The sequence below is a fragment of the Trichomonas vaginalis genome, assembly GCF_026262505.1.
Source record: "Trichomonas vaginalis G3 chromosome Unknown ctg_79, whole genome shotgun sequence".
Classification (NCBI taxonomy): Eukaryota; Parabasalia; order Trichomonadida; family Trichomonadidae; genus Trichomonas; species Trichomonas vaginalis.
In genome coordinates, this window is record NW_026529166.1 from 1 (window position 1) to 23,886 (window position 23,886).

General features: G+C 33.1%; 7 protein-coding genes and 5 pseudogenes across 12 annotated transcripts, besides 3 other annotated features; 4 read left to right on the forward strand and 8 right to left on the reverse strand.

Moving 5' to 3' along the window:
- The first annotated feature begins 2 nt into the window (after positions 1-2).
- Positions 3-11,879: a mobile genetic element.
- On the reverse strand, positions 304-1,164 carry TVAGG3_1068100 (KilA, N-terminal/APSES-type HTH, DNA-binding family; the record flags this gene model as incomplete). Its single annotated transcript, XM_051256270.1, has 1 exon — positions 304-1,164. One exon carries the CDS (start codon positions 1,162-1,164, stop codon positions 304-306), a length of 861 nt encoding a protein of 286 aa, XP_051076497.1.
- On the reverse strand, positions 1,332-2,297 carry TVAGG3_1068110 (organellar and viral DNA polymerase type B; the record flags this gene model as incomplete). The annotated part of the gene is made up of 1 exon (XM_051256271.1): positions 1,332-2,297. The coding sequence occupies one exon, from the start codon at positions 2,295-2,297 to the stop codon at positions 1,332-1,334; it is 966 nt and encodes a 321-aa protein (XP_051076498.1).
- On the reverse strand, positions 3,760-5,374 carry TVAGG3_1068120 (annotated as a pseudogene). The gene has a single exon. A coding segment is annotated over exon 1 (1,615 nt).
- TVAGG3_1068130 lies at positions 6,053-6,691 on the reverse strand (annotated as a pseudogene). The gene has a single exon. A coding segment is annotated over exon 1 (639 nt).
- TVAGG3_1068140 lies at positions 6,709-7,445 on the forward strand (annotated as a pseudogene). Its single transcript has one exon. A coding segment is annotated over exon 1 (737 nt).
- TVAGG3_1068150 (uncharacterized protein) lies at positions 7,446-7,715 on the forward strand (the record flags this gene model as incomplete). Its single annotated transcript, XM_051256272.1, has 1 exon — positions 7,446-7,715. One exon carries the CDS (start codon positions 7,446-7,448, stop codon positions 7,713-7,715), a length of 270 nt encoding a protein of 89 aa, XP_051076499.1.
- TVAGG3_1068160 lies at positions 9,653-10,431 on the forward strand (annotated as a pseudogene). Its single transcript has one exon. A coding segment is annotated over exon 1 (779 nt).
- TVAGG3_1068170 (protein of unknown function, DUF4107 family) lies at positions 10,733-11,245 on the forward strand (the record flags this gene model as incomplete). The annotated part of the gene is made up of 1 exon (XM_051256273.1): positions 10,733-11,245. One exon carries the CDS (start codon positions 10,733-10,735, stop codon positions 11,243-11,245), a length of 513 nt encoding a protein of 170 aa, XP_051076500.1.
- An 825-nt stretch (positions 11,880-12,704) lies between the features above and the next one.
- On the reverse strand, positions 12,705-14,167 carry TVAGG3_1068180 (glucosylceramidase protein; the record flags this gene model as incomplete). Its single annotated transcript, XM_001286209.2, has 1 exon — positions 12,724-14,142. The coding sequence occupies one exon, from the start codon at positions 14,140-14,142 to the stop codon at positions 12,724-12,726; it is 1,419 nt and encodes a 472-aa protein (XP_001286210.2).
- A 6,732-nt stretch (positions 14,168-20,899) lies between these two features.
- Positions 20,900-21,636: a terminal%2Cinverted (terminal inverted repeat of Maverick-1A transposon ID:TVAGG3_1068190).
- Positions 20,900-23,886: part of a mobile genetic element that runs on past the window's edge.
- TVAGG3_1068200 (repellent protein 1 family) lies at positions 21,901-22,320 on the reverse strand (the record flags this gene model as incomplete). The annotated part of the gene is made up of 1 exon (XM_001293811.1): positions 21,901-22,320. One exon carries the CDS (start codon positions 22,318-22,320, stop codon positions 21,901-21,903), a length of 420 nt encoding a protein of 139 aa, XP_001293812.1.
- TVAGG3_1068210 (uncharacterized protein) lies at positions 22,390-22,812 on the reverse strand (the record flags this gene model as incomplete). The annotated part of the gene is made up of 1 exon (XM_051256274.1): positions 22,390-22,812. One exon carries the CDS (start codon positions 22,810-22,812, stop codon positions 22,390-22,392), a length of 423 nt encoding a protein of 140 aa, XP_051076501.1.
- On the reverse strand, positions 23,046-23,728 carry TVAGG3_1068220 (annotated as a pseudogene). The gene has a single exon. A coding segment is annotated over exon 1 (683 nt).

Consider the following 23,886-nt stretch of genomic DNA (forward strand, 5'->3'; position numbering starts at 1 on the left):
CCGAACAGAAAGAATATAAGAAGGGTGAAACAAATGTGAAATATTATCCTTCATCTCTGAAGACAATAACGAACAAAGATGTTATACAGAAATTCTTACCAAAGGTTGAAGAAGCTTCAATTGACATTGACGAAGGAAGTGAAATGGTTGAAGAAATTGACCCTGAAGCTATTTAAGCAAAAATATATTTTTGGTGAAGAGGTGAGATTTCACCTGTTTTTTCACCTCATTCTCTCTTCGTTAATGTTGTCGTGACTTCTTCGTTAATGTTGTCGTGACTTCTTCGTTAATGTTGTCGTGACTTCATTCTTCCTCTTTGAAGTTATCGAAATATTCTGTTATTTTTTCCTTCAGTAATGGTAAGTCTTCTTTGAATGTAAGTATTGTGCAACCTTTGATGTCATAGTGTGTTTGAGGAAGAGTATTTTTGACAATTTCCTTTATTTGCTCATTCGGTGTCATTGAAATCGGTAAGTTTTCACGATAGAACCAGTTTCTGTCAGATTTGTAAATCTTAGCAAGGTCATAAAAGCTTTTGTTGTTTCTTCTGACTAAATGCAACATAACCATATCTCTGTCTTCTTCATTTTCCATCTCTTCAGCGTAAATCATATACTTATAACTCTTTTCCTTTCCTTTTGGTACTGAACGTGGTATTCTTTTCTGTATGCTTTTGTCTTTGGATTCAATGACTTCATCTTTTGCTTGAAGTTTCTTTTCCATCTGTTCGCGTTCTTGTCTGTGAAGTTCGTCAAGAAGTTTGTAAATATTCCAAGCATAACGTGGTGAAGCCCACATTGCAACTGCATTTACTAAAAGTCTATGAACATAATATCCTCTCAAACCGTTTGGCAATTTTTCACGGTTTTCATAGAGTTTTGGCGACTGGGATTTTTTACCTACTCGCTGTTCTTCACTGTTTTCAGAAAAAAGTACGTCTCGCTGTGCTTCACTTAATAGTTCTATGGTGCTTTGGTTCCTAAACCAGTCTTTAGGAAGCTTAGTATCTGGAGCAAAACAAGCCGTCAAAATACTTTGCATTTGGTACATGTCGTCTTTGACAGAACGAATGAGTCTCAATTGTTTGTTATATTGTATGTACTCGTATTCTTCATTTATGACTTCATGAACGATAGCAGTTGTTGTGTTCTCTAATGTTGACATTACTGTCTTTACATACAAAATAAAAAAATAAATAAAAATAAAATTAGCGTTATTTTTTCTATCTTAAGGAAATTCATGAAATTTGGTCATTTTTCAGCAAAAATATATTTTAGGTGAAGAGGTGAGATGTCACCTGTTTTTTCACCTGTTTTCTCACCCTAGTTTTTTCACAAGCGTTTTACATGAATTGTACGATGTATATTTGAAATCCTAAACAATTTCGTAGCTTCTATTTCTTCTGTCAGTATGTCAAAAGTTTTAACAATACCGAAGGTTTCTTTATACTTCTTCTTGACGTCAGATAGAAGGAAATCTTCTGCTGTTGGATAGTTTTTGTTCAGAAATTCTAACATGTTCATTTTATCTTCTGCTGGCTTTTCTGCTTCTTTCTTTAAGTCTGCATAGTCGTTTCTCATTCTTTCTATCTCTTTGACTGAGTAGTTATATTTCCTAATTGCTGCCTTACATTTTGAACATTGCGGGTTCATTTTTGCGTTATACATTGAAATAAAACCAGCTAAAACAACTAAGGCGTCAATTGCTCTCTTCATCTCAAACATAGCGGGTCTTATTTGTTCGTTCCATACTTTGCCTCTTCTATCTTTATCTCTTATTTCCCAAACACATTTTGCAACTAACGAAACAAAGTTGTCGTAGGTCTTAAATTCTTCAGATTTATATATGTCAGAAACATTCTTATAAACCATGTCGCAATCTTTGTCCATAACTTTATGGTTGCAATGAAAACCAAGGAATTCATAATTTACTTTACGTATGAACTTCTTTATTTCTACTGAGTCAGTTGGTTTCACTTCAATTTCGTCGAATTCAGGAATAGTGAGTTTTTGTTGTTGGATTTCAGGCAATTTGGGTAAATGGTCAATAATGTCCTGCATTTCATAAAGATATTCTTCATTTTCTTCATCTTTCGCACTACAGTCTAAATTACTTGTTAAAAGTTCCTGCTTAATTTTTTGTATTTCTGTTTCGAAAGTATATGAAGAAGGAATGAAGTTTTTCATCTCTACTAACATTGACGTAGGATTCATGACTAACGAGTTTGGTGCTGTTGTTGTGGACAGAGTCCCGCCGTTCGCGGCTTGAATTGTTGTTGTGCCGATTGTTGAAATCATATCTTTTATACAAAAAATAAAAAAATAAAAATAAAACTAACTTTATTTTTTATTTCGGGAAAATTCATGAGGTGAGAAAACAGGTGAAAAAACAGGTGACATCTCACCTCTTCACCTAAACATTATTTTTGGTGTAAATTTATGACAAAAATAAATGGTACCATTAATAATACATGACTGTTCTCATTCATGTCTGATTTACATCTAATGAAAAAGTTTAGAAGAATTTTCTTATTCTTTCTGGCATATTTTTGTCTTTCCAGTACTCCCGCTCTAATGGTCCCAGATGTGTTGGCTTCGACTCTCTCAAGTTCTTAGATGGTATAACATCTTCAACGCCTCCTTCATATCTTACTTTATAAGTGTCATCGTTTGTGTTATAGCCAAGTATTTCAATAACCACTCCTCGCTTTGCTTCGTCAATGGTTTCAGCAAGTTTGCCATTACTACTTTCGACTAATTTATGTCGAGGATAAAACGCAATAGAGTCGTCGGCAGCTTTTATAAGATATCCATTACCTTGCGTAGAGTCTACAATATAATAATTTCGACTTAACCTTAAACGTTTCTTTGTCAACGGTTTGTCGTCAAGAACTACACGAACTTTTGTACCAGGAATGAGGGTAAATTGTGTTGAATTTCTGATATTTTGTGTTTGGCTTCGTTTCTTTTGTATATACTTTTCTTCTTGTTGTTGTGTCATTGAATTTGGTGTATGTCCTGTTGTAGAATGTGTTGAGGAATTATATACTTCGAGAAAATGTTTCATTGTTTCTTCGGTAAAGTCTCGCTCTTGGTTTAAATCTCTGAGAGTCCTTATGAAGCGGTTTATGATGCCGAGTATGTTATGGTTATGGTCTTCAGTAGTGTAGTGAGTTATGTTATGCTTAATGAGAAATTCTGTGATTTCGTTGCTGAGGTATGCACCGTCTTGGTCTGATGTTAAAATACTTGGGCTATGTTCTGCTACAAACTTTTGTAAAACTCTTAACACTTCATGAGTTCCTTTATTTTTCATTGGATATGCATATGCTTTACGAGTGTTAACATTTATGAAGATGAGGAATGGTTTATGGCCACATTTTCTGCTTTGAATGAGAGTGTCAAATTGGTATGCGTCAGGAGTGTTGGAGTAAATTGGTAAAAAGTAGTCGTAAGGGTTTATTTTTGTTTGATGTACAACATTTTTGTCAAAGAACCTTTTCACTTCAGCTCTGTTAGTAAATCCCCGACTCTTTGCAGCTTCATTGAACTTCTTAAATGACCTCCATGGATGTTGTTCGAATACTTCTTTCAAGCTCATTTATGTAAAGTTAAAGATTTTATTCTAGGCTCAAGCGCGTTCATTGAACGCGGTACCATGCAAATACAGTCACAAATGGTGGCATGTAATCTGCACCCGAGCCTGTTGGATTTGTTGTGAAAGTATGGGCATGATTTCCTGCGGTTCCACAGAAAATACCTGCGCTTGAATCTACTGGGTCACTTGAAATATCATATCTATGCATTCCCTGTCTATCCGAACCTGCTGCAAGATTTGTATAACCTCTTTTTGTTATTGAATGTGAATGACTACCTGTTGTGTTTGTAGTTCCTGTATGAGTGTGCGGTGGAAGGTTTGCTTCAGTAATTTTCTTCGAACCTCCTGTTTGCTTTGAAGAGTTAGCACAGTATAAGAATTTATCTACAATCTGTTCCCACGTACCGAAACCCAGAACTGTTGCTGGATTTGTTGAGTTCATTGACGTATAAATAGAGCCTATAGGATATAATGTTTGAAGCATTTCTGTCTTTAATGTTTGAAGCTCTGTTTTGTCTGCTTTCTTGTCATATAAATCTTGAGCAGTGAATTTAATATTATGTTCATCCTTCATGACATAAACATCTTTACATCTAATGTTTCTCATCGTCGTTATGTCGTCATCCGATGTTAAACCTTGTGGAAAGTTAGGAGGTTTACAATATATTGCATCCCCACCAGTTTCTTCAACCGTTCCTTCAATACTTTCTATAGCAACAGTTGAGAAGGAGTTATGTGTATGGTTCTTGTCTGCTTTCTTATCTAACATTGCTGGTAGTTCATATGTTTCAAAGTTTCTGACATGACCTTTGATATTTATACATTTGTTATTTAAGGAGTTTAGTGTATCTTTTACGCTTGTACTTGGATTCTCTAAAGGTGCACTTGAACCAAGGGTATAGTTCAATATTATGTCGTCTGCTCTAACAGTAGTGAAGGATTTATGTGTATGGTTCTTGTCGGCTTTACTGTCTAATGTAGCTTGAAGTTCATTTATATCGGAGATGCTGTGTTTATGAGATTTCAAAACTTTGTTCATTGCTTCGAGTTCAACTTTGTCAGCTTTACTTTTAATAGCATCTTCAAACGTTATTTTTGACTTAACTCTCAAAGTAAATCTTGGTTCAACTAATACACCGTTAACATTGAAAGTAGAGGCATAAATTTCACCGGTATAACCAAATGATTGTGGTGCTATACCTGTGTCATACTGTACAGTACAGTGTATGTCATAACCTTTAGCACGAATGAATTTATATCTTCTTTCATTAACATTTTTCGTATTCACTTTTTCACCCTGTGTTAAATATCCATGATAGTCCGTTATAATCTGTTCATCAGAACTTATATAATGAACATGGTTTTTGTCTGCTTTATTGTCTAAAGAAGTTTGAAGTTCATTTATATCGGAGATATTGTGTTTATGAGATTTCAAAACTTTGTTCGTTGCGTCAAGTTCATTTTTGTCCGCTTTACTATTTAATGTAGCTTGAAGTTCATTTATATCGGAGATATTGTGTTTATGTTCTTTATCTGCTTTTTCGGCTAATTTCTCTTCTATCTCATTTATTTCAAGTTCATGCCTACCACCACCTCCCGAAGAAGTATTTTTCTTCAGCTCTTGAAGAACGTCCACTTCGCCATCTTTGGTGTCAATAATGAGACTTTGAGTTAAAACCTTTCCTGTCTTAATGGATGTTTGTAAAACTTCTTCTTCACCGTGTTCGGGGTCATGGTCGTCGTCATATCTTGTGAAATCAGAGATGTTGTCATACATTAAGCATATCTGTCTCAAAAGTTCTGCTATTTGGAATTGGAACGAAAGATATACAGAACTTTCATCATCTCCTAAAGTCAAGTCTGCTTTCTTAAGTATTTCTTGAATGTATGCAATGAGAACAGAGTACCTTGGAAAATATTCGAACAATATTTCATTAGCTGTTGGTTTTGGTGGTTCTTCTGGAGTTTCTGTTGTTTCAGTTCCTTCTGTTGGAGTTTCTGCATCTCTTGACTTCAATGCTCTTGCTCTCAAAGACCTAAATGTTAGAGCACCGGGTTTTACAAAGGACTTTATAAATGCTTTAATAGTTCCTGGTAAGTTATTGTTAGCATTAAGTAAGTTCCTTATGCTTCCATCATGTACGTCCATAGCACTATGTAAAAAATCTATACTTTTCTTGTAGTCAGCAATAGACTGACTGTGATTTTTTAAAGATTTGTCAATACCTTTAAGCCAATCTTCATGCATGTCTGATACTGAGCCAAGAATATCATTTGCTTCCTTTAGTGTATTTTGTGCTTGTCGTAAAGTATCCAATCCCGTACGTGCATTGTTTGCTATACGTCTTACAGTATCTATTTGACTCCTTGTTTCTTGCATCCAACCAGATAAAGTTTTAATAGTATCCGAACCATTTGAAATGAAGTTCAAAGCATTTTTAACGTCATTTAAAACTTCTTCACCAAGTACTGCCCATATCTTTCCGATTTGGTATTGAAGAACTCCATATGAAGCAGCTGTTAAACCAGTATTTATAAGGTCCCATATCCATGATTTAGCAGTTTTTCCATCCTTTCCATCCTTTCCATCCAAACCGTTTTCGCCTTGAGGTCCTTGTATTCCTTGTATTCCTTGTATTCCTTGTGGTCCTTGAGGTCCGGTGTCACCCTTCTCTCCTTTCAGTTCATCTTTATGTTCGTTATAATATTCTAATGTCATAAGGTGTACATCATTACTGCTACCAGCAACGCCAAGAATTTGTTTCTCATTCATGACTAAATTCTTTAAGCATTTAATGTTGTCGTCAAATCGAAAGCTCTTTAACAATTCAATGAGAACATTCAGTACTTTCACTAATGAGGCATCTACTGTAGAATTTATATATTGCACCGTTCCATCATTTATGATAGGAACTTTACTTATTGTAATGAATGGGTCATAAGTGTTAAAAGTATCGAAATCAATGACTTTTTTAGTTTTTCCATCGTCAATGACTAAATCATTGCCTTCAATGGTTAAAGTTGAGTTTTCGTTTACTAGTTCATGTGCTCTTCTTGCTTCATTTGTTTCATACGCATATGCAGCAATAGTCATATTTTAATGAGAATAAAATGTTGTTCTATTTGCAAAGTACAGACCCAAACGAATACGGAATAGTAAAGCTACAAACAAACTTAGGTCTTCAGAATGAAGCACTTGCTTTCAGAGTTGTTGACTTCAATACTATCGCAACTTTTGTCATAACAGATGAAACAGATTTCATGGAGTTTGAAATAGATGGAAAGAAGCACGAAATAAGATTTCACAATAATGTAGAATATAAGATGGAAACATTAGCTGGAGTGTTAAATGCTCTCATAAATACTACAATAAACAAGGATAACGAAGAAAACTTAATGAATGTTAAACTTATTGCAGGAGTTTTGAAGTTCAGTTATGCAAAGGAGTTTAAGATAACACGAATGAGTCATAGAGTTCAATTGCTTCTGGGTGCATACCATATGACATTTCCTTTGAAAAGTGTTGACAAAACGATTGAGATGAAATCTGTTCCATACGTATGTTATGGTAATTGTTTGTACATTGAGTCTAAAATAGCTAATGTCACAGGTATTTCAGGAGTTAATAGTAAAGGTTCAGTAGAATATAAGTCTTTCTGTTATGAAGTAAATTCAATGTTCATTCCAAACGTTCCTGTCATAGCAACTCATTTAGGTAAATGGGTTCGCATTAGTCCTCATAATTTGAAAGACATGCAATTCAGACTAGTTGACTTTCAAGGCGAGCCTGTAGAACTGAAGGCACCAGTGCGAATGACTGTTGAAGTTGACTTTTTAGAAAATATTAAATGCAACAGCTTACAAGAGAACTCAGAGCTAAAAATATAAAGTATGAATGTTATGTATTAGGTCATGAACTTTGGTTGTTGCTGTTTGATGAAACAAATGAGTTAGTTATGTCAGTCAAGAGAACAGAAAAAGGCGTCAAAGGCGCCGAGCGCAAAGCGCTATATTGTGTTAGTGAGAACTGCACCAAGTCAATAAGATTAGGTTTGCATTATGAAGATGAGTTCGATACTGTTGAAGAAGTTTTGGATAGATATTACAAATTGCTTTAATTTACTAAAACATATTTCAAACAAAGTTTATATTCTGTTGAAAGTTTTGTATATTCATTCGAATATTTATACTTAAACTCAACTCCTGTAGTTCCTGGTGTTTCAATGATGCGGATGTTACCTATTTTCATGAATGGTGGCGTTTGACCACAGCATTCGATTTCAGGGTCGAGATAGTCAATGACACATTGTTTCCCTGTTATTCGTGAGATAACATTTTCAAGGTCCTCCTTTGTTAGAATTATTTGGTTCTTACTTATAAGATTTGTCAAAAGCTTCTTATCGTCTTTGAGTAAAATTGTTTGGTATAACTGAAGAAGGTAATGGTCTACGTTATCTGAAGGATTTGTTTGAACATTTGTGTAAGGGTTGTCGTTGGCTTCTCTTGAAAGAATTGGTCCAGTGGTGGATACTCTAACTTAACATCTGATGTAGCGTTAGCGTTTGAAGCTGAGTTTAAATTCACGGATTTCAGTTCTGGTTCTTTTTCTTTCAAACACTCTGAACTATAGTTCTTTATGACAATATTGTTTGTCGTTCGTGAGTCAACATTTGATGTTGGTTCAATTGGAACATTAACGGCACCAGCTAAGATGGATTTGCTTCTCATTTCATATAGAATAAAAACCTTTTATATGTATGAAATGAACAATATACTCGACAAGGGTTTGAATGTAAAGCTAACGAATGAAAATATTGTTGAATTCACTGAGACAGGAGCTGTGTATAAAGATGTAGAACTACTGAACAAAAGAGCTAAGGGAAGAAGCAGGAACATGAACAAAGGGTGGAAGCCTATAAAAATTTATGTCAATGATGGCTCAGGAGGTTCAAACATAAAGTATGCAGAAAGTTATAGAGTTTATGCTCTCAAAGGTGAAAAGCCTTCATTTAAGAACAGCTATTCTAACGCATATCCTCAAAAGCTAACGGATGGAGAAGTGGATGATATGAATGACAGCAAAAATATTAACAGAAATGGCGACAGAGATGCATGGAATTTGTTTACCATCAGTCAATTGAAGGTTAAACTTTAAAACAATGTTGGTCGTTCCCATGGAATATTTTTGACTTTAATGGTATTAGTCATGATATGAATCTCAAGGTATGAACGAGGAGAGATGAGAGACTTATATGCTTCCCAAATTTCTTCAAAAGGTAATGTTATACCTGACTGTTTCCAAATGAGTTCAATATCATAACGTGAGAAACCTTGAAAGATAACGAAGTCAGTTATGAGACGTTTTATGTTTAAAGCTAAAAACCTCCATGTTTGCATAAGTATTGCTACAGTTAAGTGGTAATGTCTGACTTTAGTAATGATATTAGCTAATGGTGAGTCTGGTTTTGACACTAAACCTTTTCCGGCGAAGTCGTCGCAAACGAGCAGAGTGTTTGAAGGATATTTTTTGAAGGGGTATTTTGAAAGTTTTGATAGAATGTAGTTTGTCAGTCGTTTCATATCGTAAACTCCTGAGTACTGACGTAAGTGGTGTTTGTCAATAATTCTTTCCATCTCCTCAGAAGTCTTTTGCATTCCTGACTGTATAAATTCAACGATGGCATAATATTTCCTCTTACGTCGAATGTAACGTTGAAGAAATTCAATGAGTTCACTGTCTGGAACTTTAACGATAGAGGCTTGAACTTTTGACATGAATGTTTTCGCTGTTGAGTCCATAGAGTCTGAAGTTGCTGATATAATGATTTGGTCATAGTAAGAGTCGTTTCCTAAACGCTCTGTTATGAGTATATGACGAATTAAATTAAATGTCTTACCTGAACCCATCTTTCCACAATAGAAATACACACCATTTGAACAGAATTCATAATCTTTGCTGAAAGGAAGAATGAGAGAAGAGTTAAGTTTGTCTGTAGTTTCATTCATGTCTTCATCTACGTCATGTATTAAATGCTTCATTTTATCTCCATTAAAAATGCAAGTCAGAAATATTCAGAACATAGCACCGAGTCTAACTGACAAGAGTATAAAGATATACTATGAACACGTTATGATGAAACCTACCAAAATTCAAGAAAGTCAGTATACTTATGAATATCCAAGGCACTGGGTAGAGTATGTAGGAGGTGAGAAAGCTATTGAAATCAGACAGGTTCGAAGTATTCCAGCAGGAAGAACAATATTATTGAAGAACTTTAATGTTTTGAGGTATAATGATGAAACAAAGAAGCAAGATAGTTTTCCTGTTGCTGTGTATGTGAACCTAGACACAGGAGATGACATGAAAGTTTTTAACACAAAGCTTCAAACGGTAGTGAGAGAACAACTGACTGCGGAAGGGCATCCATTACCTTCAGAAGTTACCATAGCATATAATTTTGAAACAAACTCAATAGATTTTAAAGTCATCTCTGCAAAGAAGTCAGGTTTTACATTTAATGAAGCAGATGTATATTCGAATGAAAACTTCAAAGCTATTGCATGGTTAGATAATGACGATTGCTTTAAGAAAATATTTAAATTCAGTGACTCAAAGATGTCAATAGATGACCTTCGTGGAATGTTACCATCGACGTTTACAGTAGAAGGTTCAGCAGGATTGCTTACAAGATTGTCAATTGGTGGTATTTGGTCTCGTGAGAACATTGTTATAAAATCCAGTATAAGTGAATTTGCTGAAGAATCTATATTATGTCTTTCAAACTACATGTATTCGCCGCCGAAGCATTATAGTATAACAAACTTTGTCAGTAAGTTTAACATAAGACTTGTCGAACCTTCTTCAATGAAAGATGTTGTGCTACCTAAAGATGGAAAGGATGGACTCATTATTGAGATGATTTTAATTGCATATTAAATGAGCTTGTTCTTGAAGGTCATTCATGATGAAATAACTGTTGTAGAAGATGTTAGCAATTGTTCAGACATTTTGAAGCGTATAGATGATATAAGAAAGAAGTTTATGAATGAGAATGTTTATGTTTCATTGACTTTCTCCAGTAACGAGAACTTTTATGAGATAATATTGAAGAGAGATGATTTTAATATGGTGTAAATGGTAGCTTGGGCAGCTTTAGGCGCAATGGGAACAAAAGCATTAGCATTTGGAGCAAAAGCACTTGGAGCTTATGACGCAGTAAATAAAATGAGTGGAGGAAGAGTTTCGAAGACATTAGATGCAAATAAAGGAAAGATTGGAGGCTGGGTTGCAAAGAAGTTAAGATTAAATAAAATAGGACTCATAAATAAAGCATCCAATTTGGTTGCGACTGAGTCAGAAAATGCTTTAGGAAAGGACGATGAGTTTGCAAAACACGCAAAAGACTTTAATGACCAGATGAAAGGTGAAACAATGCATTTAAATAGAGTCGATGGAACTCTTCCTCCACCAGTAGTTCTTCCGTATGGTCCCTATGGAATGTATGGAAACCCTTACGAAAGACCATTTGACCCATTGACTGGTGGAAGTAATTGGTATCATTACGGACGAAGAAGAAAGACAGTCAAGTTGGAGACAGACGTGAAGAAAGCAACTAAAAAGAAACCAAGGAAGAGAGTTATAAAGTAATGAATTCAACGGGTGAAAAAAGAGGTGAGATATCACCACTTCACCTAAATTTATTTTTGCGCTATGTTTTCATACGTGTGAGGGTGGTGATATCATTAATTTTTAAGTTTATTTTTTATTTTATTTTTATATAAATGACGAAAACTATTGAGATAACAAACTACAACGGTCATGAGTTCAAGAACTTGTTCTTCGTTCCTCGTGAAAATACATTCTATCAGATACGAGGGAGAAAGGGTAAAGTTAGTTTAAGCATTTATGACAACAAACATAATGGGAGATATATAAAAGCAATAGATACAAACGGTAAGCGTGTTTCATTAGCTTTGTCAAAACTTACTAACATTTATTTTGACAGTGACTTTGACTCTGACGATTGGAGTGACAGCAGCGATACTGAAGAATATGAACTATTGTGTGAAGCACAGCAATGGGAAGCGCTGCAATACTTTTGTAAATGAGAACATTAGTGGGAACGTTAGTGAGAACGTTTATTTTTTCATTAGTGAAGTCGTTAGCGAAATGTTGGTGAGCTCGTTAGTGAAGTGGTTGGCGGCTTTGTAAAGTGTCAAATTCACAAGTATTGGGTAAGGTGGAACGCAGTGCCGCCGTACCCAAGACTTGTATACTAACTTCTATGTTTGACTTTTTGACATCTGTTATTTGATTTTTGAGTGAACTCAAATTCATTTGACTTTGAGGGTTATAAGCTGTTCCGTCTGCAGCTCCACCATAGCCTGCCATTTTCGCTAAAAGTGCCGCTCTTAAACCTCCACTCTGTGCACCAATAACTCGGTTTAAAAGCATAGGGTTGCTTGACATTTGTTGCAACATAGTGGGGTCATTCATCATTTGTTGTTGCAACTGTTGTTGTGGTGTCAGTTTTACTATTGGATGTTTCAATGCTCCCTTCCTCTTACGTATATTCTTACGTAGCTTACGTGGCATTTTAAGTGAAGTAAAAAACAGTTTTTGACAGATGTTTATATGACACTTTTTGTTCAGCACAAAAAACTACTCGGTCAAAGTGTTGTCAGTTTTGTAAAATAACCGTCCTATCTCATTCTATAAGGGGGAAAGTCTTCTCAAAGTATACTTCCTTGGAACGCCCGTAACTTTTCCTGTAGCGACGATAGACCCTTACTTGTCCGGACAAAGTTATACTATTTTGAGTGCTCTACAAAAAAGTCACCGGCTGGTCGGCTGGGGTTCGGTCCTCCTCTTGGGTCTTGGGCAAAATTTCTTAGGGGCTAGAAGGGGCGCAGCCCCTGGAAGCCCCACTACCTTTTTTTTTTTTTTTTTTTTTTTTCATTGTACAAGGTTATAGATTTAAAAAAAGAGAAAATCAAAATTCTGATTGTGTATAATGTTTCAAATCATAATATATTGTGTTAGATAATTATGTTCAGAAGAAATATGAGGAAATTCAATATATATTTGAAACTATTTATTAAAATTTAAAATTAATTTTTTTTCATTTATTGTTTCCAAATGACGGAAACAACAGATCTCTTTGACATCGGGACATCAAATGCATGGGAGCCACAGTGGACTGAAACAGTGACGTCTTGGTCCTGATCATTAAGTAAAACAGCGCCAATGAATCCGTTTGTGTTAATAGCTGATGTAGCATAGACATTTGAGCTTCCTGAGACTGTTGTTCCAAGTCTGATGGAGTCTGGCTTAATAACTTTGGAAAGATGTGCCATATCATAGTAATGAGACCTGTAAATGAGCTCTGAGTAACCAGGAACTTTAACATCAACTGCTCCATAGGAATTGGAGCATCCATTTGGACGATATGGTCCATGGTTTGTATCAAGAAGCAAATTCCACATGATTGCGCATTTGCTGCCTTTATTAAGGGTTCCAATACCGATTTCACGTGTATTCCACATCAAGTCGCCCTGGAAATTGTAATTCCATTCGCCAATTGCTATTTCTGTGAAATATAAATTCTTATTAGGATATTTGCTAGTAACATAGTCCATTTCTGTGTTGGAACCACCATAAGCATGATAAGCAGCACCATCAATGTATTTATTAGCCTCGGCGTCATCGTAAATGTGAACTGGATAATGTTCTTGAGTAACAATGTTATCGTAGTTATAATTATGGTCGTAAATAATGATCTTTGTCGAAATGTTGTTTGCAGCGAACTGTGGACCAAGAGCTGTCTTAATAAAATCTCTTTGTTGCTCGTAGCCCATGAAACAAGAAGCGGAGTTGCCTTTATTAAGTGGCTCATTTTGTAATGTGATGGCGTAGATGTGAAAATTGTATTTGGCCATTGCTTGGACGTATTTGACAAAATAAGTAGCATATTCTTGGTAAAGTCTTGGATCAAGGTAACCAGAAATGAAGGAATTATGTCTTCTAAGGGTGGACAGGTCTGAAACCTTCATCCAAATAGGAGGAGTCCAAGGAGTTGCAATAATTTTAACAGAAGGGTTAATCTTGAGAATTTGCTGTATAATTGGGATGATAATGTCTGTATCTTCGGAATCAAGAGCGAAATTGTCAATTCCTTCTTTATCACATTCTGTGAAATCTTTGAGAGAAAAGTCTGAGCAACCGATAGAAATACGAATGAAAGAATAGCCCATACCTGTGTCTGGATCGAATGTATCTTTAAGGAACTTGTCTCTTGCTTCTTGAGTCATTTGTTTTAAGTTATATGCTGTGGAACCTGTAATAGCAGCTCCAAATCCATCGATCGTTTGGAACTTTGAATCAGGATTGATGACAACTGTTGGATTATTGCCAGAAACTTTATTAAATGAAATTACAGATGGTTCGAAAAGTTTGCTTTGATCGCCTGTTGTTGTATATGCATACACATTATCTGCATTTGGTAATCCACGAAATCCTTCCCTATGAGGACCTAGATTTGACATACACTAGATTTTTTGGTTGGATCGATATCACATCACCTGACTGGATTCAAATATTTGACTAGGGTCTCTGAGGTGAGATGATGCATTCAATTTTTCACTTCCCTTCTAACTCAACTAGGATATCGTTCAAAAGGAGTTATCAGAATTTTTTGACACATCCAGAAAATATATCAAAGATTAATATTTTACTAAAATTTTTGCAAAAGAAATCGAATATATCAATTCACATTTGACTTTTTTTAGACGTGCTAAAATATGCATATCATTGGTTATTTTGTAGCTTGTTTCAGTTGTATTTTATTAAAATTTTAACTAAGGCTGCATATCAAATAAATTTATAAATTACAATTATATGTCAACATCATATCCAACTACTTTAATTACTATGAGTGCTTAGACAGCATGTATGATAATGAAAATTGGCACAATATGTAAACAAATAAAAATAACTTATTTTTTTTCGTATTTTACAATGCGAACCAAAGGTCATTAATACTAAGAACAGTTTTATTCAAATTCATATTATACATACATAATATTTTTAAAATATTATATCATCCTTTTTCTAAACGCGCAATTGAAAGATCAATTAATAAAATTTGAATTACAATATGATTTTTAGAATTCAAGGTGTTCAATTACTGATGTTAAAACATCAAATTTTGAAATTCGCATAAAAATTAAAATCAAATGCTACTTGGGGAATAATCAGCAGTATAATATATAGTTTAGAAGAAGCAGCACATAATGAATGGGTTGTAATCACAGCCTTAATTTCATTAACCTCGCTATACATATTTATTTTGAATTCTCACAAAAAATTGCGAAAATATGACATATCAAGACAAGCTGAATGAATATGTTCAAATTTGGAAGTAATTGAAGATTTCATGAACCATTTTTGCGGCTGAGATACTGTGATAATTTTTTTTTTGATTGAGATTTTGATAAATGAATAAGCCGAGTGCGATCACTCTACTGTTTATATAGCCTGAAACAGCATTCGAATCTGTTGCTTTGCAGTTATCAGAAGAGAAATAAGATTTTATCGATGATGTGGATCAGTATTCCAATTAAGAGATTAAGAGTTTTTATATGTAGAAAATATATTTTCTCTTGATTTTGAAGAAAATAATGTTTGAAAAATTATAAATATGAATAAAAAACATGTATTTTAAAATTTTAATAAGGCTTTTATGATAGACATATTTACTACTTTTTAGCAATATATTTTTGGATCAATTAAAAACTGTTTTTTAATTTTCAATATTATTTTTTACTCTTGATTAAAGAATTATACTCCTGGGAGTAAGGATGTCAATTTGGAAGAAAAGTGAGAAAATTCCTAAAATGCTAAAAATTAATTTTCCAAACGTATTTTTAAAGGTAGTCTCACGAGAAAACTGACGGTAAAAATTCGATGAAACCAGGTGCATTGTATAGTACATATATGTGGTAAATAAATGTCGATTAGCTTTGTAAAAAATATCCCACAGTTTTTGAGATCTTGAAAACGGCCATTCAAAAAGTCGAAAATTTTCGCGAGATGTTAATGGGCAAGACAGTTTTTCGACAAATAAATCGTAAACATGGGAATTAAAATAAGGCGTTATATTATATATATGGTAAAGAATATGGATGTGAAGAGCGTTAGTAGAATGGAAAGACTTTGAAATTTTAAAAAATTTATCTGGACTAAAAAATTATTTGATTATAAAAAACATATTATATATCAATTGCTATATAGAATTATCATAACAGATTTTGGAAAAGCCGCAAATCCCCAAGTTGGAGAATTCATTAAATACTAATTATTCAGCTTTTTATCAGAAAGGAAGGTAGTGTAGGGGTTGGAACACTATGCTCTTTTTGAATCTAAAAGGCAACTGTTCAAATCATAACATCTTTGTTTTTTTTTCTTATTCTGCCATTATTGTTTTTCCTTGTTATGATTCAAATTAAAAATATTTTAGTAAAGGTATTTTGGACATCATTTTTTCACATTGTCTCAATGCAAATGTTTGAAAATTTTGTAGGCAATATGACAACTCTTTCAACATTTGTTCTCTTTTATTAACTCAAATAGATTTAGGATCTAATTTCATGCCTTCGAAGACATTTAAACCATCTTCAACATAATTTATTGACAAATTGATAACAATTACTCATGAATGTCGTAGATTTAATATCCTGTCACTCAGCAACAAATTCGGGTTCAATAACAAAGCTCAGTAAAAACTTTACAGAAATTCTCCAATTTATTTTAGTGTCTTTTTGCGTCATTACGGCTGCATTTTCTTCTGCATCTGAACGCTGTGTTTGGAAGAAGACGAAATACAGAAACTTTCAACACAAGTAATCAGATTTTCTTGTCTTTCATGTTAAAATGCTTCATCTCGCTAGGTATACGTCATTTATTGGATGGATTGTTAGCTTTGTGTCCAAATAGCAAAAAAAAGTATTAATTTAAATTTCGCATTTTGCATAAGTATACGCTTTAATTTATATCAAAACAGATTTAGATAGCTTAAAACAATATAGTTTACTCATAAATACATCTTGATAATTCACTTCTTCAATTTTCATAATCTTATATCCTGACCTATATCCTCTTATAAACCATATTTCTACTGAGATCTTCTTAAAGCATCTTTTTATCCCTATCTACGCCTCGAAACCCTATTTTTCCGGCGGAATATGAATCTTCGGGTCTCGCTGATTCGATTTCTGCAGTCAGATCGTAAAAATACCCACTACATAGCCTGATAATCTCAATTTAAGTTCCTTAATTTTTTTGAAAAAAAAATTAAAACTCCCTTATCATTTTTCCTTTAAGTTTAAAATATACGCTTTTTAGCATGTTTATAATACATTTTCAATTTACATTTACATTTTTATTTTTGAATTGTTTATTTATATTTCCGTTTGAACAATAATATTTATTGAAAATTGTGAGAGAAACGGATATATTAAAAAACACCATACAACAAAATTCACTTTTTTTCATACTTACGCGGATCACTCCTTTTCGGCCCAATATGCCGGAAATGATAAAACTCTCAGATCTAGTTGCTAAGATCCAAACTCTCGACTCTCAAATCTACTTCCTCAGATCTTGTTGCTAAGATCCAAACTCTCGACTCTCAAATCTACTTCCTCAGATCTTGTTGCTAAGATCCAAACTCTCGACTCTCAAATCTACTTCCTCAGATCTTGTTGCTAAGATCTACTTCCTCAGATCTTGTTGCTAAGATCTAAACTCTCGACTCTCAAATCTACTTCCTCAGATCTTGTTGCTAAGATCTACTTCCTCAGATCTTGTTGCTAAGATCCAAACTCTCGACTCTCAAATCTACTTCCTCAGATCTTGTTGCTAAGATCTAAACTCTCGACTCTCAAATCTACTTCCTCAGATCTTGTTGCTAAGATCTACTTCCTCAGATATTGTTGCTAAGATCTAAACTCTCGACTCTCAAATCTACTTCCTCAGATCTTGTTGCTAAGATCCAAACTCTCGACTCTCAAATCTATTTCCTCAGATCTTGTTGCTAAGATCTAAACTCTCGACTCTCAAATCTACTTCCTCAGATCTTGTTGTTAAGATCGATCTATTATACTCAATTTTACTTAAGCAATATAGATCACCTTTATTATGATTCTCTTTATCTGTACTTGTTTAAAATTAAATTACATCATAAAGATCTAATTACAAATTATTTAGAATTTTGAAATAAAACCAGTATTTTATCAAATGCTTTGAGATTAATGCATTCAAACTTAAAAAAAAGATATATTCAGATCAATTTCAATATTATTGATTTTTTAATGTAAAAACTATGTCTACATAGATCTCAAACAATTTTATTAGATACTCTTTTTCCCAATTTTTTTCAAAATCTCTTTTTACATATCAAAAATTGTATTTTTCAATTTCATTTTTATTTTTTCCATATTTTTTTTGGAATTTGGATATGCGTCCAAAGTAGTTATGTCATTAGAAAAATATTAGATATCTGAAGAGAAAATGATAACTTAGAGAGTTTTAAAGATTTTATTTTCGAATACAAATATAGACCTCAGAGGAATACATTCTAAATAAATTTGTATCTGAGGGTGAATAAATAAGAACAAAATTTAAAGGGTTAGCATAAATAATGTAGAAATTAAGATTGGAATTTAAATTTAATACAAAATTAAAGGGAATGAATTTGCGATTAGTAGGTATGGCAAAGGGATTTGGAAACATTGGTTACACATGAAAATTATCAGATGTAAGAATTTGGTGCAGATATTTTAAAAATGAGATCTGAGTGCTTAAACAATATCTCAAAATTCAAATTTTCCAAATGAAAATTTGGAAAATTCCCAAAATGCAGAATCAACTGATGATTTTCAATCATTAATAACGCCAATACAAGAAGATCATTTTCCTTCTGCCAACGAACTAAAACAATGGTTTGATATTGCCCATGATGTTTTAATTAGTCCGCCACCTGAGAATCAACATCCAGAAATTGATGAAGAAGAGACACAAAAAGCAATTTATCTATTACAAAACTTAGACTTTCCTAAGAAATAAAATTATTTAATTTATTCTTGTTTGTTTTTTAATTAAACATGTATATTTATTAACATTTCCTTTTTTAATACCTTTCCAACTTCTATTAGTAACAAACACATAACTAATTTGAAGATTTAGCGTTATGAAGAAGTATCCAAGTAATAACGTCAATAATGCATTTGCGATAGGATATAATTGCACCAAAGGTTAAAACTTGTATAAAGAATGAAAAATGAAATTTAATACAATTTTTTTTCGAAAAAAAATCCATGCTTGGCTAGATTTTCATAGTTATTGAATATGCATTACTGACATCTTGTAAAAGATGCCGATCAAGGCTTTCAAGATTGCTAAATTTCTCGATTAAAATTTACATTTTTTTTTTTTTTTGTTTAATTACATTTTACAGTTTGCAGACTTACATAAAATCCGCAACATAGTGGTTATTTAATATTTGCCCCACAGTATTGTAGTTTGAAATTTACGATAAGATTATAATTGATAAAGTAAGGTTTTGTCATTAATGCATCTTATAAACTTTCATTGATAAATATGGATAGATAAGTTCTGTGTTCAAAAGTAAGCATTTTTTAAAACGCGCAATTATATCAAGAACGACTATCATAAATTCATGAGTATCGATGATTTTCGTTTAGGATGGACTTAATCGGCTTGATTGATATACATATTTTAAAATGGCATAGCTTTGTGCATGTTATGTCAAGCATTGTGCCAAACCAATTTAAAATGAAACAAATTATTTTAAAGAAACTATATATGAACTATTCGAACACTTTATATTAATGTAGGGAGCTATAAATTTAAATATTCTAAAAATTTATTTATTTGTTAAGAGTTCGGAACAAATTTATTATTGAATATATAGGAAATCAAATAATTATGCATAATCGCATAAAAAAATGCTGAAACAATGAAAAGAAAAAAATAGTTGCCCAATAGAAAAAGTCGAACCCATACCCCTACCCATTGAGTTATCCTCACTTTCAAGTTTCGATCGAAAAAAAGGTATTTAATCGCGTAACTCGCACCGTTTAGTCGTATTTCGAAGTTCTATATAGTATTAAAGATTAAGTTACATTATGTACAAAATAACTTTTTATTGTTATTTGATTTTGATAGCATTATTAGCTGAATATGAAAATCTCGTAGAAATAATCATTTCATTCAGACATAAGTATTGGATTGTTTCCCAACAAGCATAATAACACACGTTTCATATTATAATTTATTTCATTTCTGTACAAAATTTAGATAACGATATCAAATAAAAAAAACTGTGGCATTTTTTTACTTCAAACTATCATGAAGTGTAACCAAATTGGGTGAGTATTCTTGCTATCAGTATGACATGAAAAAGTGAACGACAAAAATTGAAGATATTGTAGTTAACTCGGATTTTTTTAATTGCAAACACATCTATAATTTGTTTAAATATCATTTATTATATCAAAATCGAAAAATTCGTTTTTGGAAATCTTTGAATTTATGAGAAGTTCTACAAAGACACTTACAAATATAGCGTTTGCAATAAAAAGGCTCTTTAACCTTCTACTGGTTACCTTACGGGTAACCTGCAAAGCTGCTTCCAAGGCATCGGGAAAATAACGTATTTTCGTGAGACTACCTTTGTATTTTTTATCTCATTTTTTTGATTTTGAAAAAAATTTGGAGAGAAGAACTCTTCGTTTTGAATTTTATCACGATGGTTTTAAAGTATATTAGACACATGTATTGGTATTACTATTTTTGTATATTTTGAGAGAAAATCCCTAAAAAGTGAGAAAATCTAAGACGGTTTGAGAAAATATATAAACTATTGAAAATTTGAATTAAACTTCTAATTTGGAAAAAAGAAATTTGGAAAGAAGAAAATTCAAAAATCGAGATTTAGACTCAGCATCAAATGGAGAACAAAATGTTTCTTCATATGAAGGAAAAAAATTTTCTTGTGAAGAAATAGAGCTTTTAAAATTTTATTGTATGTAATGAAATAAACAAATATTAAAATTATTTTTGATAACAAGAAAATTCCCAATAGAAAATATTTGAGAGAAAGAAAAAAAGAAAATTGAAAAATATTACTCTCCTTTATATTTCATGAGATTTTAAATTTATTCTCATAAAATTGACAATTTTATACGTTTAGATGAAAATAAGTGATTTTGATTGAAATAGAAATTAGTTAGTATACAAGTCTTGGGTACGGAGGCACTGCGTTCCACCTTACCCAATACTTGTGAATTTGACACTTTACAAAACCAGTAACGTATATTTTACAACACAAAACAATAACACTCAGTTAACCTTAAATATTTACAAAGCCGCCAACCACTTCACTAACGAGCTCACCAACATTTCGCTAACGACTTCACTAATGAAAAAATAAACGTTCTCACTAACGTTCCCACTAATGTTCTCATTTACAAAAGTATTGCAGCGCTTCCCATTGCTGTGCTTCACACAATAGTTCATATTCTTCAGTATCGCTGCTGTCACTCCAATCGTCAGAGTCAAAGTCACTGTCAAAATAAATGTTAGTAAGTTTTGACAAAGCTAATGAAACACGCTTACCGTTTGTATCTATTGCTTTTATATATCTCCCATTATGTTTGTTGTCATAAATGCTTAAACTAACTTTACCCTTTCTCCCTCGTATCTGATAGAATGTATTTTCACGAGGAACGAAGAACAAGTTCTTGAACTCATGACCGTTGTAGTTTGTTATCTCAATAGTTTTCGTCATTTATATAAAAATAAAATAAAAAATAAACTTAAAAATTAATGATATCACCACCCTCACACGTATGAAAACATAGCGCAAAAATAAATTTAGGTGAAGTGGTGATATCTCACCTCTTTTTTCACCTCTTTTTTCACCCGTTGAATTCATTACTTTATAACTCTCTTCCTTTCTCCAACTCTTCTAACTTCTTAAGTTCAGCAATGTTGTCCTCATGAAGTTTAATCTTTCTCAAAATTCCTTCTTTATCTAATGGTTGCTTTATCTTTCTAAACTGAACTCTACCATCCTTCATAGTATGAATGTAAAAACCTTCTGGAATAGTTCCTGATTTAATGTATTCTACCAAAAACTTTTGTTTCATTGCTTCAGTGACTTTAGTCGTCATTTCAATCAAATAAAAATTTTAATATTAAATAAAAATAACGTTATTTTTTCAGTAAGGAAACGCAGGAGTTTTACGATTTATTTGAGGCGTGGGTTCTGGTTTAAATGTTGGAGTCGGTTTAGGAGTTGACTTTTGAACAGGAGTTTGTACTTCCATAGGTTCAGGAGTTATTGAAGGTTTTGCTTGTGAAGGCGTTGGTTTTGGCGAATGTGTTGGAGTTTGTTTAACTTCAGCTACTTCAGTATTATTTACAACATTTGCTTTATTTCTTTTCAACATCATAACTGCTCCTGCTGTAGCTAGCAAACCTAGTGGGAGACCATATCTTATATAAGGACTTGACCAAATGCTATTTTTGACAGGAGCTGGTGGAACACCTAACCTTGGTGAAACTGCTCTTTGCCATTGTGCAGCTCGTAAGAAATATTCAATAGGTGCTCCATAATCGTTTGGTAAAGTTTGTTTCATAGATGGTGAAGGTTCGCGAGAGCTTGATGAAGAACTCATTTATAAGCTTTAAAAATAAACGTTCATCCTTTATTCCTCACTGTCGTCCGTGGCTAAGTTATAGTCATCTAATCTTATTATGGGGATGCCATTAGCACGCACCTGAATGGCAAAGCAACAATCCCTCATAAATCCAATAAGTGGCTTTGGTACGTTTTCAGTTGCTAGTTCAATAGGTCCTTTAACAGACAATTTGTATGTTATTGGAGCAGTAGATGTTTGACCTTGTTGGAAGCAAAAGTCCACTTCTGTTGGAAAACCACATAAGAAATGTGTGTTGTCATAGCTATCCCATTTATGTTCCACACTACCATCATCCACCAATGACCTCATAACATCTTCATTAAATCCTATCATATCATTGTTTGTATTGCAAGCGTTCGCAACCATTTCATAAAATACAGGTCCATATGATTTTTCAGGTTCTGCAGGCATATTTCCATAAGCTCCCATGGAAAGCTGAAGATATTTAAACTTAGGGTTCTCAAAATTAACATAATAGTTGTCTTTCTTTCTAAATAGTGCCCAAATACTTTTAACATTAATAGGCGTATAAGCTGCTGTAAATGTTGCACTTGAACTATCTGTATTCTTTGAGAATGAACCATCCATAGGAATCCAATCCATAACTTTAACAGGAAAACATAAGCCTCGTTTGTATAATGTTTACAAGTTCTGTATAAATGTTAGGGTCTAAAGAGAATGACTTTGGATGAATGAAACATTCATTAAAATCCATCTTTGTTCGAAATAGTTGCTGGGTTACAGTTGTAATAGTAACTGTTCCACTAGCTTCTACTGCCTTCGTTATCATAGTGAATGGTTCATTCCATGGAACAAATTTATTTGTCGGTGGATTTGAATCTGAAGCAAATGCAACTTTAAGAGTTGGATTGAAAGCAATGATATCATTTACAGATATAGATGTGCATTGTAAGGCGTCGCTACTGAACTTTACTTTAAGCTGAATGTTTCCTGCAAAAGCTGGAATAAATCTTATAGCTTCTAATGGTAAAAACTTTCTAACAGGAATTCTTAAACGAAGCTTAAAATCAAATGATTTTCCTGCTGTAATTGGACCACTAACAATTTGTCCTGTTCTGCATGTTCCCGAATGACTCCATACATCTTCATGTCGAGTCTTTGAGAAAACATCTACTTTCTTTATTTGTTCGGTAGTTTGTGAGTTTGAAGTTATATATGCTTCTTCTCTTGCGTTGTCTTGAGAATATACGATACGACCATTTGCAAGGATTTGATATCCAGCAACTGCATAGAAAGCGTCATCGAAACCAATCCAAAATCCTGGTGGGTTTGTTTTATTGGAACCTGAACCAATTTCTTTATCTACAATAAATTGACCTTCCATTTTATACGTAATGAATGTATTGTAAAGGTCCAACATATTTTCACCAGGAGGTGAGAGATTGAATGTTACCCATGTGTTATCTTTAGCAGTTCCAGGTTGTGATGGAATCTTTGCGTCAGAATATTTTCTATTAGTGTCACCAATTTGAACTGCATTGT